This window comes from Diabrotica undecimpunctata, chromosome 8, assembly GCF_040954645.1.
Source record: "Diabrotica undecimpunctata isolate CICGRU chromosome 8, icDiaUnde3, whole genome shotgun sequence".
Classification (NCBI taxonomy): Eukaryota; Metazoa; Arthropoda; class Insecta; order Coleoptera; family Chrysomelidae; genus Diabrotica; species Diabrotica undecimpunctata.
The window spans coordinates 98060527-98075280 of record NC_092810.1 but is presented as its reverse complement, the minus strand read 5'-3'; the positions used below and the strand labels follow the sequence as shown (position 1 = coordinate 98075280).

General features: G+C 33.5%; 1 protein-coding gene across 1 annotated transcript; it reads right to left on the bottom strand.

Moving 5' to 3' along the window:
* Positions 1-615: 615 nt before the first annotated feature.
* LOC140449016 (uncharacterized) lies at positions 616-3876 on the bottom strand. The gene is made up of 3 exons (XM_072542158.1): positions 2868-3876; positions 1272-2327; positions 616-1187 (listed from the first exon to the last, which is right to left on the bottom strand). The coding sequence occupies exons 1-3, from the start codon at positions 3874-3876 to the stop codon at positions 616-618; spliced, it is 2637 nt and encodes an 878-aa protein (XP_072398259.1).
* Positions 3877-14754: the final 10878 nt, after the last annotated feature.

Here is a 14754-nt window from a genome sequence, read left to right as displayed (position 1 = left end):
TTGTATAATAATTACAATAAGCATATGTAACTAATTGCTACAGTTAATCTATAAGCTTAGAACCTATGACTAAATAATATCATATAAGTAAAGTACATGGAAAACAAGGGGTCATATTCTGTTGAACAACTGAATGTCTTTTAAGAAACCAATTGGGGTAAAGACTTGATCGGGCGAGATTAAAACGTCTTTGATATTAGACTTGAGTATATGTTGCACTCTGGGGACACTCAATCAGGATGTGTTTCACAGTTAATACACTTGAGCAGATTTGGCAATTGGGCTTCGGCTCAGACTTCATTAAATATTCATATGTGAATCGGGTATGTCCTATTCTTAATCTTCGGATGACAGCTTTTTCGTTTCTAGAGATATTTGGAAGTTCAAATTCAACAGTCTGCCGGATTTCATGTAATGCACTTTTGATTGTGTTCCAGTGGGACTCAAAGATTTTTTTTTTTTTTTGTTTTTTTTTATTATAATTAACGTGTCTCGACTACGAGGTCATTGACACGATGACAGTATAATACAATATAAAGTATATACAATTTTACATTTGACAATATACAGTACTTATTTTTTACAAATTTTACCGTTACACATAATTATTAAACTTTAGAGTTTACTAAGCACTTCAATGTCTTTTAAATAATTAAACAGGTTTACAAATTTCTGAGTTTCAGTTAACATTGCTTTAATATTATCTCCCAACTGGTGTTGTTTTCTTTTAGCAGAAAAATGCGGACATTCTATAAGAAAATGATTGACTGTTAAGAGACTGCTGCAATGGCCGCATGAAGGTGGATCGGTAGATGCCATTAGAAAGCCATGTGTAAGACGAGTGTGTCCAAGTCTTAATCTTCTTAGAATAACTTTGTGTCTTCTGGGCATGGGTGGTAGCTCTAAGGAAGGTATAACTGGCTGTATATCGTGTAAGTGACTCTGAGTTGTGTTCCAATTAGCTTGCCATTTGTCATATATACGCTTTTTAAAAATTTTCTTAATATCATTATGCAACTGGATATTTGATATAGGTATATCCAAAGTAGAAGCTTCTTTTGCGGCTACATCTGCAGCCTCATTTCCTACAACTCCTACATGTGAAGGTACCCAGACAATAGTGACACTTACTCCATGATCCGTAAGTTTATTATATATGTCATGTATTAAATTTAACAGAGGATGATCTTAGAACATGTTTTTGATTACTTGTATTGACGATAAGGAGTCCGTGCAAATCGCTACATTGCGGTCAGTTGGTTCCAACATACGAAAAGCCTCGACGATACCATATAGTTCTGCAGTATATACACTACAAACGGCAGGAAGTTTGATTAGTTTTGTAGTGCTGAAAGAGGAAACAACAGCACTACCCACCCCTACATCATTTTTAGAGGCATCTGTATAAAGAACTTTACGAAACTGATTTCGATTACGTATGTCTAGGAACAATTGTTTAATTACAGCTTTAGGAGTATCATGTTTATTAAAAGAGCAAAGGGAAGTATTGACATTCGGAAGTTGCTTATGCCACGGAGGATGTGTAGAGATATGAAAGGGTGAAGTTGCAGAAAGATCAAAACCATCGAGAATAGAGTTTAGTATGCAAGAGAGGGGTTGTGCAGCTCTAGTGGTCTGAGAATGATTAATGAGATTATTTGGTTGTATAATTAGTTGATAGACTGGATTTTGTGGATTGGTTGATAAGCTAGCTGCATATGACAAAAGAAGATGTTGTCTCCTTAACCAGAGTGGTGGTTCGTTAGCTTCACAGTACATACTTTGAGCTGGGCTAGATCTGAAGGCACCTAAGCAGATTCTAAGACCCGTATTGTGTACGGAGTCAAGAGCTTTCAGATGTGACTTGGAGGCAGACATATAGACAAAACTACCATAGTCCATTTTTGAGCGAATAATGGATCTGTAAACTGTAAGCAATACCTCTTCGTCGGCTCCCCAATGAAAATGTGCTAAACTTTTTAGAATATTAATATTTTTTAAGCAATTGCCTTTTGTTTCCTGTATGTGTGTATTCCAAGTAAGTCTGGAGTCGAAGGTCAGTCCTAAGACTTTATGATGATCAATAACATCTAGTAATACTCCGTTGTATGTCAAAATTGGATTATCTTTTGTCGTTTTTCTGCTAAATCTCATGATTTTAGTTTTTTGAGAAGAGAAGGAAAGCCCAATATGCCTCGAGCACCTTTCTATATTATCAATGGCTGTTTGCATTAGTCGACAGGTTGTTTCGGTATTCTTTCCTCTGCAAAAGAGTACAAGGTCATCAGCGTATAATGCGTGTTTAACTGGAAGATGAATACTTTTGCCTACATCATTAAATGCCAAACTAAACAGAGTTGTGCTTATAACAGAACCTTGTGGTACTCCATTATGTTGGATACGAGTAGATGACCGCTTTCCGTTTAAAATAACTTTAAAAGTTCTATCATCTAAAAAATTCTGCACAAAGTAGAATATGTTTCCACCAAGTCCACATTGTTGAAGATTTTGGAGTATTATAGATTTTTGAACAGTGTCAAAGGCTCCTTCTACATCAAAAAAGACTGCTAATAAATCTTGTTTACAGGCCATAGAGTCGGAAATATGTGACTGTAAAATTACCAAATTATCTGATGTAGAGCGATGAGATCTAAAACCGGATTGTGCCGGTGAAATAACTCTATTTTTTTCCAAAAACCAGACCAATCTTTTGTTTACCATTTTCTCCATTAATTTGCACATGGTGCACGTCAGTGATATTGGCCTATATGAATTAGATAAGCTTTGTGTTTGGTTATGAACTTTTTTAATTGGTATAATATATGATTCTCGCCAAAGCTTAGGAAAATTATAACTGTTCCAAATACCGTTGTAAAATTTTAATAAAACAATGATGCAAGGAGTCGATAATTTCTTTAAGAATATGAAAGGAATGTCATCTGGACCAGAGGCTGTGTTTTTACACAAATCGAGTGCCGTCATTAGTTCCTCTAAGGTAAATGGTGTGTTAATAGGATCAATTTCTTGTACAGTTTTTATTGTGGAGGCCTTTTCGGTTAATGTGTCTGATGATATGTTAGTTGAGTATTGTCTTTTGGATTTTTGTTCAAACGTATCAGCTAGTAAATTGGCAATGCGTTGTGTGTCATTGATAACGATGTTTTCATAGCTTATACTTTGAATACCAAAACTTGTCTTACGGCCCTGCATTTGTCGTATTTTCGTCCATACTTCGGCAGAAGGAGTGTTGGTTTTTAGTGATGAAGTATATTCTCTCCATGAAATTTTCTTGTTTTCTTTTAGCACGTATTTTGCTCTGGCCTTTAGTTTTTTAAATTGCACAAAATCTTCGTTATTTCGAGTTCTTCGATATCTGTTTAATGCTTTTTTGCATTGACGAACTGCATATTCACAGTCCTTATTCCACCATGGTACTTTCTTTCGTCTATAGGTTGTAGAAGTTTTGCCAATATGTAAATCAGCTGCAGAGATAATGCAGTGGATAAAAAGGTTCAGAGATACGTCTACGTCATCAGAAAGAGACAAAAGTGGAAGTTTTTTTTCGAGATACGAGCAGAAGCCAATCCAATCTGCATTGGCGATTCGCCATTTGGGTACATTATAATTGCTAGATTTATTCTCGCTATTTGAAATCAGAATTGGAAAGTGATTGCTATCAAAGAGACTGTCGAGGACATGCCAGTTTAATAGAGATGATGACTTTGGGTCAGAAAAGCTTAAATCAATTGCTGAAAATGTGCCAGAAGATATATTGCAGTATGTGCTTGATCCGGTATTTAATAGGCAAGTGCTAGAACAATTTAATACATTTTCAATGACTTTTCCCCTTCCAAATGTTTTATCAGAGCCCCACATAATATTATGTGCATTGAAATCACCCACAAGAAGATAAGGAGTGGGGAGTTGATGGATTAAATCATACAGTTCCTCTTCTGAAAGTTTGTAATTAGGTGGTATGTAAATGCTGCATACTGTAATTTTGCTGGGGCACCAGATGGAGACTGCGACTGCTTCAATGTCAGTAGTGAGTATGTGATGTGTAGAAAACAGATCTCTGGAAACAAAAATTGAGGTGCCGCCACTGGCTCTCAGGAAGTCCTTTCGTAGACAATGGTAACCTTCGTAATTTTTAAGTTGTCCAATTTTGGTATCTTTAAAGTTTGTCTCCTGTAAACATATAAAATCTGCTTCTGTTTCTGCGATCAATTGTTGGATTCTTTCGTATCTCGGATAGAATCCGTCACAATTCCATTGAATTAATTTGAAAAGTAACTAAGTAATTAAAAGGTAGATTTTTGGTACTTTTGTGACGTATCTGAGAGATAATCGTCGTCAGTTGATGATTGTGATACTTCAGCGTTGCTATTATCTGTAGTTAAATATTTCTTTAATTTTTTCGTTGTTCTAGTAACTCTACCCTTAACAGATCTTTCTGTTAACGAAGGATATATCCTATACATATCGTCCAGCAGGACCTGTATATCTGTAGTAATTTGCAGAGCTTCGATTACTGGGTTGCCGTTGCCAAATGAGTTCTCGAGGAATGCAATAATCTGATCAGCTGTTAACGAATAGTCATTCGGATTTGTGTTACAGAGATTTTGTATAATTGTCTTTGTGTTTTCTGATAGAATAGCTTCGTTTGTGGACTGCATCCTAGGTTTCTTCTTAACTAATTTTGGTTTATCAGTGCTGGAGGAGTGCTCAGGAGGGGGCATTACATCAACGTCGGATGTCTGGTCTTCAAGAGAATTTGTGTCATTAGTTGATGAATGCAGTCGTTTGACACCTGGTGCTGGTAATAATGTAGTTGCTTGAATATTCTCAGAATTTGTATCAACTATTGTAGTTGTTGACAATGTTGATGATAAATTATTTGATTGCGGCAATGAGGTTGTTTGTGTATTTATGTTAGGACATTTGTTTGCTGTATGTCCAGGCTGTTTACAAAGGAAACATTCCATACGATCTGTAGACAAAAATATTCTATATGCAATATTCTCATGCTGTATTAAAAGTGACGTTTGAAGCTCGTAGTTCTCAGTAGCTGGAATAACGTAGACTTGACGTCTGAAACTCATAATATGCGAGTACTCATCTCCTGGGATACCTGACTTTAATAATGATATAGGCGACACCATTTGAAGTCCGAAATCTTTGAGTGCCTGTTCTATGACCTCGTTAGGTATGGATGGACAGACATTTGATATTAATATTCTCTTAGCTGGGGAAATTAGTCTTCTTATACTCAGCTCAACGGAATTTACAGTTACAGTGGAATGCTCTAATATAAGCTGGTCTACAAGTTCGGTTCTTGATAAGTAGATACACACTCGGTTGTTTGATATTTTCGATGCAAAACAAACATTTTTGGGATTAACGATGTTTCCAACTGCTTTAACGTAGTCCAATAACACAAGATTGGGATGAGAATGTATGATAATTGCTTGTTCTTTTTTTGGAAAAATAGGTTTAGGTCTTGTTTTGGCTGCAGCAACGTATGAAGTTGTAGGTGTATTGTTTTCTCCGTCATTCGTTAACATTATTGATTTAGTTACATTTGAAGTAGTTTGTTCAATTTTGTTGCCCTTGTAGTCAAAAGCAACAGGTTTAGGATTATCCATAGTGGTTGTAATTATTGGCCAGTATCTAGATAACAACAACACACCATTTCGTATTACTGGTTGCCTTTAAAATTGGCGTAAAGCGAAAGGCGATTTGAAATATATTAGTATTTCACTAATGAGCACAAAAAAGTTCAAAGATAAACAAAATAAACAGTTCAGTGCAACAATTATAGTCAGATATTAAATATTACATTTACGCTTACTCGCAGGCAAGAGTCAACAGCAGTTTCCAATACACTACACTTTTATGTTTATATGTCCAAAATTTAGTAAATTTACAATCCAAATATTCACTTTAAAAACCTAAACAACGATTCTCGACATACAGAACGACCTTCACACGTTCAGTCACCATAATCGAATCTAGGACTCAAAGATTGAAATAAACGAAATATGTGGTTATAGAAAAATTTACTGAAGTTCATTTGGATACCGTTGGATTGATTGTTGCCGTTAGGTTGATATTAAATTCTACATGTAATTTGTCTTATTGTAAAGAGTACAGGTTCGGAACATGAACATAAATAAAATGAACGGCCTTAAGGACTTTAAAATTAATGTGGATATAACAGCGTATGCTTAGAATACCTAGTTGGATCAATGTCACAAATGACAATATTTTGAACAGATTAGAAAAACAGAGAACTGTTAACATAAATCCTAAATGAAGATAAAAAAAACGTGAGGACATATAGCACATATATGCCACGACATCACAGATCTGAGGTTCCAAAACTAATTATAGAGAGAAACATAGAGGGCTGGAGAGTAGGGTGTGGTCCTAGCCAAAGACCATCCGTGATTAAAAAGGACTCAATTTAGATACACTAATGAGAACGGTAACAACACCCCATACAGTTCACCTAGATTGATAGATGTCAACCGGCACTAATGAAGACAGTACTTAAAGAAGAAGATGTCTGAGTAATTATGTAAAAATGCAAACAAATTCACCACTATTACTACAAGGCTTTCTTCTAAATCCGCCCTTTTAGGTGGAAAACCGAAAAAAAAAAAAACATTTTACCAAGAACGTGTACGACGTAGAAAAAAATGTGTCTAATAAAAAATGTAGCTAAAATAATTTCAAACAAAAATATTAATTAGCACTTTTTGTGTAGAATGAATCGTTCTCCCAAAAACAACGCTTGAAGCGACCGGTGGTTTTTAATGTAATATACGCGTGCGAAATCAATTTTAATTAAAATTCGTATCAACTCGGTGGTAAAAATGCGATATCTTTTTGAGATGATTGTCCAATCGACAAAAATAAAAATGGTTTTTAATGGTAAAAAGTGCAGCTTTTCTATAAATTTTTTGTTTAATATTGCAAATAAAGTCTCTATAAAGGTGTTAAATAAATAAACGTTTAGCGATTGACCCTAGGTTGATAAAAGACCGAACAAATTGGAAAAAAGTTGTACAGTCAGCCAAGACACACCCAGGGTTGTAGCGCTACGTGATGATGATGATTTTTTCCCATTTTGTACGAATCTCGTAAGATCAATAAAATTTGTCATTTCCATTGACCGGTCACTATGAAAATTTTATTATTAGAGCCCAATCTTCAGAACATGTAACCTAAAATTTCGGTTGTGAGTTTTAACAACAAAAGTGAACTATTTGATATACAACCAAAAAAAAAACGCTGAATTTAAACACTCATATCACAAACGATTGTACGTCACGGGAAATACTTCCACGAGAACGGTATTAGGTGGAATATGTAGCTAAAGTTGTATCGTTTCGAAAAAGGTACTTGTGTAATCAAAAAGAAGCAGTTTAATATATTTTTGATCGTTTGTACTGTAAAAGTTTAAATTTAGCGTTGTTTAGACATATTGCAATGACCTCACATTTGTTGCCAAAACTCAAAACCGAAATTTCAGGTTACATGTTTTGAATATTGCCATCTATTAATGAAAATTCCATAGTGACCGGTCAATGGAAGTGATACATACTTGTATTATTGATTTCGTGAGAATCCTTAAAAATGGTTAAAATCTCTAACCGTTTATTTATTTAACACTTTTGTTGAAACTGACTTTATTTGCTGCTAACTTTAAAAATTACATATCTAAGCTGCTCTATTTACATTTAAAACGCATTTTCGATAGGGCACAATGATCAGAAGATATAGAATTGAGCGCATACCTGACAATGAAAATCTCTGGGCGATTTAATTGTTATTTCTAAGAGAACGGTACATTCTACAGAAAAACTGCTACATAACATTTTTGTTTAAAATTATTTTAGCTAAATTTTCTATTTAAAATATTTTTTTCTACGGCGTACAGATTTTTAGTAAATTGATTTTTTCCATTTTTCCCCTTCACAAACGGCGATCTTAGTGAGAACCGGGAAGTAAAACTGGTAAACTTTTTTGCATCTTTTTTGGAATCTCAGAATTGACATTCTCAGCAAAATTTGGCGTGTTCGTGTGATTTTTTGAGGTTTAGTGGTATTTTCGTCTCTGATGACTGACATATGATTACCATAAATTCAGACTTTTGATCCTAATCCTAATCATATTTTTGCATCTCTATCAGAAAAGTGTACTAATCTTTTTACTTTATTGGCAAACGGAAAATTTTTCAATAGACTACACTTTCATTTCTTTCAACATGCGACTTTTTGGTATAGCTCAGAATAACTCTAGTCTGAGTGTAGGAGTATTAGCACTTATAAAAATTACTTTCCTGTGCTTCGCTATTTGCTTAAGAGTCAATTTATAGTTAAAATCTGTTACGGACCATAAACTGTAGACTGCAAAGTTCTGATTGTCAGACTGTCCTTGACTTTCTATAACAATAAATTATTTTGCTAAGTTAATGCCTTTTTCAGTGGACTCTTGGGGATAAAAACCTATTGCTTAAAAAAAAGAGGTAAATAGGTGAGAGTACGTGATAGCACCAGTATCAATATTTTTGACCCATTACTATAATATATGAACGTTATGTCATTTGTATGAATCTTGCAGATATAATGTCTACGTATGGTGTGATACAATGGCATATCTCTAGATCTTCAATCAGGGTTAGCCTGTCAATCTCTATAATGGTTTTCCTTGCAGTTATGTGTAGAATGTAAAAATCTAGCATTACCTATAAGTTTACAATTGGATCACATTGTTCTGATGAGGTTTGGAGACTAGACATTGTTATGTATAATTAAAGTCTATTTTTAAATTCAAATTAGATTTAGATATAGAAAAGACAGTTAAGATTTTATTTTAAATATGGTTTTTCTACAATTCGCTTATACGTATTTCGTCCTAGAAGGACAAATCAGAGCGAGTGGGTAAAAGCCCTAAGCTTGCAATCAAATATTTTTAGTCAAAAGAATTAACAATAAAATAACTTTATACAGACGCATACAGCGCCATCTGAGAATAAACAGTAACGAAGATTTCTAGGTGTTTGAAACCAAAATTCAGATTTTAGCTCAAATATGTGCCTTCCACAATTTTCTAATAAAGGAATGGAACGACATGGGAAATCTAAAGGTCGTTGCCTGATCTAGGCAACAACCTTTTATGAACTGGTTTCTTATACTCCAAATACAAGGAAATAAAGATATAAAAAACAGTTTTTTTACGTATTAGAGACTTTATTTTACGTATAGTAAAACTAAAAGTTACTCATCAGAGTAACTGGGTAGAAACCCTAAACGTGAAATCAAATATTTCCCGTCAAAGAAAATAATAATAGAATAACTTCGTACAGACGCATATGGCGCCATCCAAGAATTGAAAGTAGAAATTTGAAGATAATATACACTTTATTTATTCGTATTTTGAGTATAATAAAACAGTACATCTTTTACCAGTGCCCTTTACTCTTCATATTATATTACTTTTATAGGTTATGTCACATTAGGAGTTTCTTAATATTGTTCTGAAGCTATTTTCTTGTGGCATTTTAAAGTAATTACTATTTAAATGGGAATAAGCGACAATTAAAGGTTAAATTACGTTTATTGACGTTTCAATTTCCACTTCGGAAATCGTTCTCAAAATACAAAATGTTTGTATTTTACCTTTAATTAATAAATAGTAATTACATTAGGAGTTGATTAAACTACCAATATTTTGCCAGCAAGGTATCTCATTCTAACTTCTGGTAATCATTAGGAAGTAGGATTGATTTTTGTAATATTTAAATGATTTTCTTTTCGACTAACATATTTAAACATTGAATTGGGGTAAATTTTTAATGTTATTTTACAAATATTTATTTCTAATTTTTTTGATAAATATTTACTCGTACTCCTGGTACCCAGGACGGTCTCGACTTCTAGATTTTTGTGGAAATTCAATACAAAATCAGTGCAAACCCGTTATTCGGTAGTTTTTCAGGTCGCTAAACACTTATATCATGTCGTGGATAGTGTGCAAGGCACTTGGGCTCAGGACGAACTCGGCTCCTAGAGTTTTGTGTAAATTCTATGTAAAATCAGTACAAAATCGTTACTAGGAGGTTTAGGGGTTGCTAAACATTAATACCATGTCGGCGATGGTATCCAAGACACCTTGTGCTTAATGCAGGTCTGGTCTCTTAGAGTTTGTGGATCGGTGACCATAAAATTCATGATCAGTGACCCAAAAATCCCCCGAGTAACGAGGTTGTATTGATTTTGTATCGAATTTCCACAAAAGTCCAGAAGACGGTACCCAGGTATATCAGGTACCTCGTAGACTATCGCCGTCATGATATTCGTGTTTAGTAACCTCAAAAACGTCCAAGTAGTCGTAATGAACTTATTTCCGTAAATTAATTCCAAATTAAATTTATCATTTTTCATCACTTCGAAAGGCACTGTGGATAATGCATTTTCCTAGTTCAATAATGCAATTTTCAATTTTAAATTATCATTTTTATTCACAAAATTTCGTGACACCATAGAAATCAAATGCAAAAGTTTAATTCAGATTCATCCAACTGCAAAAAGTTGGTACGTTTTGGCCTTTCTACAGCTTTATTGCCTGGCCTAAATTATATAAATGTTACAAGAAAATAAGTTCAGAACCACACCTACATTAAAAAGCGACTGTGTGTGGGATTTAGTGTCCTTATTTTCGTATGTGTAGGAAGATATATTTATCTATTTTTATATAAGCAATGAAATATTATATATTAATGTATATCTCAAGCGAGCGAAATAGTTTTATACAAAATTTACATATAATTAAAAAAGGAATACGACAGAATTCATAAGTCTATGTGGTTCGCCATTTGTGCCTAACGTTTAAGTAAAGTTGCCAACCGTCTGTATGTAGTAATTTTAATTCTGAATATTCTCGACTTTCATATAATTCAACCAAATAACTGACAATTAATACACAAATGTTATCCCTAATATTTCCTTTACACAAATTTAATACAGAGACGAACTTACTAATTTTTAAGATTGTGTATTCTTTGTAATGGGTGACATGGATGTAAAATGTAACACTTATACGGTAATATTGACGGAGCTATATCGTATACTTTTAAATTACTAAAACAGAACCTTAGATCAGATATTCCTACCAATAAAGCCTATTATGGATCAACTGCAATGAACTTAAAATAAAGCAAAATGATATTAAACAAATAATGAATTATGATGAGTTCTATTCTTTTCACCAATTTTACCGCCTTAAAATGTGAAGATCATGAATTATTATTGTCTGTATGTCTGTCTGTCTGTGAACACAATTCCTTCTTTATTATAAAAAAAAGTACAAATGAGGTGTCGAATAAGAGCTTATAACTCCAAGGTGGTACTACAGGTGAGAATTTTGCCTTCGGACTTTCTGATTCTAAAGTTGTAACCCGAAGTATTCTTTTAAAGTCGCCGAAATAGTACAAGCGATATATTATTAAACGCGCCTACGCAAGATGAGAACAAATATATACTGCGCGGCATAAGTTAAGGATATTGCGAATACAATGGTAATGGTACTTCATTCTGCATCAATTATTTGTATTTAAACAATTAAAAATTATTATAGTTTTTAAAAAACATGAAAATTTAAGACCTTATAAAGAGAACCAGTTTAAAAAACATATTAAGTACTGACAAAAGTACCTGTACAGTCATTTAAAAATGATATTTGTTCTCTCAAATAAGATAAACAAATATAATTGTTGAAAAACTACTTGACCGGTTGTGCCCATGTTTCTCAAATTTAGTAACAACTTGAAAACTTACTTTAATATGCTTTAAATATTTTTATTGCTTATCTTAGTAATTATAAACAATTGAAAAACATCTTTACTTTCGGGTTTAATTTGCTATAACTTTTTTGTTTGTAACCGTTTTTTAATTTAGAAAATCTCGTTTTAAGGAGAAAGTATTTTCAAGAAAGTTGTTTGTTGAACGTTTTTATCTAGAATTAGAATGCGTAGTTTTTTTACAACATTGAAATGAACGAAAAAAGTCCCTTTTTTGCTTAAATGTCATTTAAATGTCATTCATGACGCAGTATAAATTTCAATAACCACGAGATAATACGGCTCCCAGATATTCCAGATAAAAAATAGTGCCCAGTAATTTTTCCATTATTCAAATGATTTTTCAGCTTTATTTTATACATTTTATTTTAAATACTATAAACAACTTTTAAATTTAATTTAATTACTTCTACTAATCAAAAAATAGATAGATATAGGTAGATAGGTGACTTAATTGATATATACTGGGGTATAATTGTTGTATTACTGTTTATTTAATATTTAGCTATATTCCTGATTTATGCCTCGCAGTTTATATACTTTCGGATTTTGTTTTACCTATTCCGATTAAAAAGGTATGACCGGAAGTGTTAAATCATGGTCGCAGAAATAGTACATATTATAATATATCGATCGTTGCGTATTGCTCGATCGAATATATTTTGGTAATGGTTTTTATGTCATTTCTGGTTAATAACCAAAGTTGTGACAAAAAATAAAATGGCAGTTTATGTTTGATTTCGTTACAACGTATTACCATTGGCTGATATGCATATTTCTGCCTCTTGGCTTTATCAAAGCAAACTTATGGTAAACTCTAAGCCAAGAGGTAGAAATATTCATATCAGCCAATGGTAGTATGCTGTAACGAAATCAAACCTAAACAGTCTATTTTATTTTTATTATTTTAGTCCAGTATGGGGTACTTATTAGAAAACTGTTTTCATAAAGGAATTTCTGTCTAGACGAATTGGCATGACGTAGATACATTATAAATCCTTATGCCAGTGCATTCGTCGTCTGTTTGTTTTGCAACGTTAAGAAAATACATACATACATGTTGTTGCCATATATTTGGGAACACCAATCAACAAGAGTGGGTGCACCGAAAAATAGATAGAGCAAAGAATCGTGAAAGGAAAAAGGGTGATAGGATGCCTAAACCGAATGCTATGGTCAAAAGAACTATCAAATCAAAGAAAGCATCTCCTCTTTAACTCCATCTTTAAAAGTATAGTGCTCTATGGATGCGAAACATGGCAACTTACTAAATCCCTTGAGCGACGCCTACTTGCATTGGAAATGGACTTCTGGAGAAGATCAGCTAGAAAATCAAGGCTTGATAGAATACAAAATGACCATATCAGAAATATAATGGAAGTCAAGTCAACCATCATTGACGAAATTCAAAGGAGACAACTGATCTGGTATGGTCATGTGAAAAGAATGGACGACGACAGGCTGCCAAACCAAATTTTAAAATGGACGCCAAGGGAAAGAAGGAAGAGAGGAAGGCCAAAACAATCCTGGCTGGGCAGCATTCAGAAGGCAATGTCGGAAAGAAACCTTCACCCTGGCGAATGGAATGACCAACGTAGCTGGATACTGGGAACCGGAAGGCAAAGAACGCTATAAAAAACCGGGAAAAAAAAATAGAAAATACAGATTTAGGGTAAATCTTGAATTAGATTTTGGATTTATTTTCTCATTATGACAAAAAGTCCAATTGCTTGTTATTATATTACATCCTGGCCAACCAGTAACATAGAAAATCGTGATTAGGTTGTTCACTAAGACCCATTTGTCTTTGTTTTTATACTTAAATAAAAGTGTTTTTTTTTTATTTTCTTTGAATTGCTTGATTTAACTTTATACCTTGAGAATAATAATAGTACAAGTCCAGTTTAAATTTTTGTTTATAAAAAAAATAGTTTACAAACAAATTTAATTTTTATTTTTAACAATGTATAATTTTATAACTTCCTTTATTTATTGTAATCTGTTCATTATTATTGTAATCAATTAAACAATAAACGATATGTTTGAAAGACAGAAAACCTGACACAGTGGGAGCTACACCCAGTGGTGAGCACCCTTTACCTATATTATTTTACATTACCGATTTTTTTTACTTTTATACAAACAACTATTCTTAATTTTAAAAAACATTTTATCTAGTTCCCAGTGGTGGAGAGAATTAGATGATCCAACCTTTAAAGTCTTCTAGGCAGTGCTGATGTCAGGAGGTCGCTGGCGAGTGGATTTTGGATGAGATGATAGTCTCTTAAAGTAGTGTACCACTGGATGGCGGTTGCTTCTCTAACAGTCTTAACGTTTAAGTCATGATAAAAAACATCGTTTGGCACATACCATGGGGCATTGCAGACATCATATAGGACTTCGGATTAAATTTTTTGTAACCTTTGCAAGTTTGTATTACTGGCAGTTCCCCAAATTTAAATCTCGTATATCTTAAACCTGACTTCCGATTTCTAAACCAGTACATTATTTTGTAAAGCATGCCCAGTTGCAGTCGGTTTGGACCATGTATGTTTTCCCCAATTTAGGTTATTGTCTATGTGGATACTCAGATATTTGACATCGTTCCTAGCGGGTAGTAATTTTCGGTTTATATATACCTGAGGGCAGTTCTTAACAGCCTTAGCAGCCTTAACTTAACACTTCGATATTGCTTTGTAAAATGTTACATTTACTCCATACTGCTATATGGTGTAGAAACCTAGACCATAAAGGCCAATGTGAAGAACCGATGGGAGGCTTTTGAAATGTGGGTATTTAGAAGACTACTTTAAATTCCCAGGACAGATCACACAACAAATCTCGAATGGGCAGAGAATGAGAATTACCGCCAATAATTAAAAAAAGAA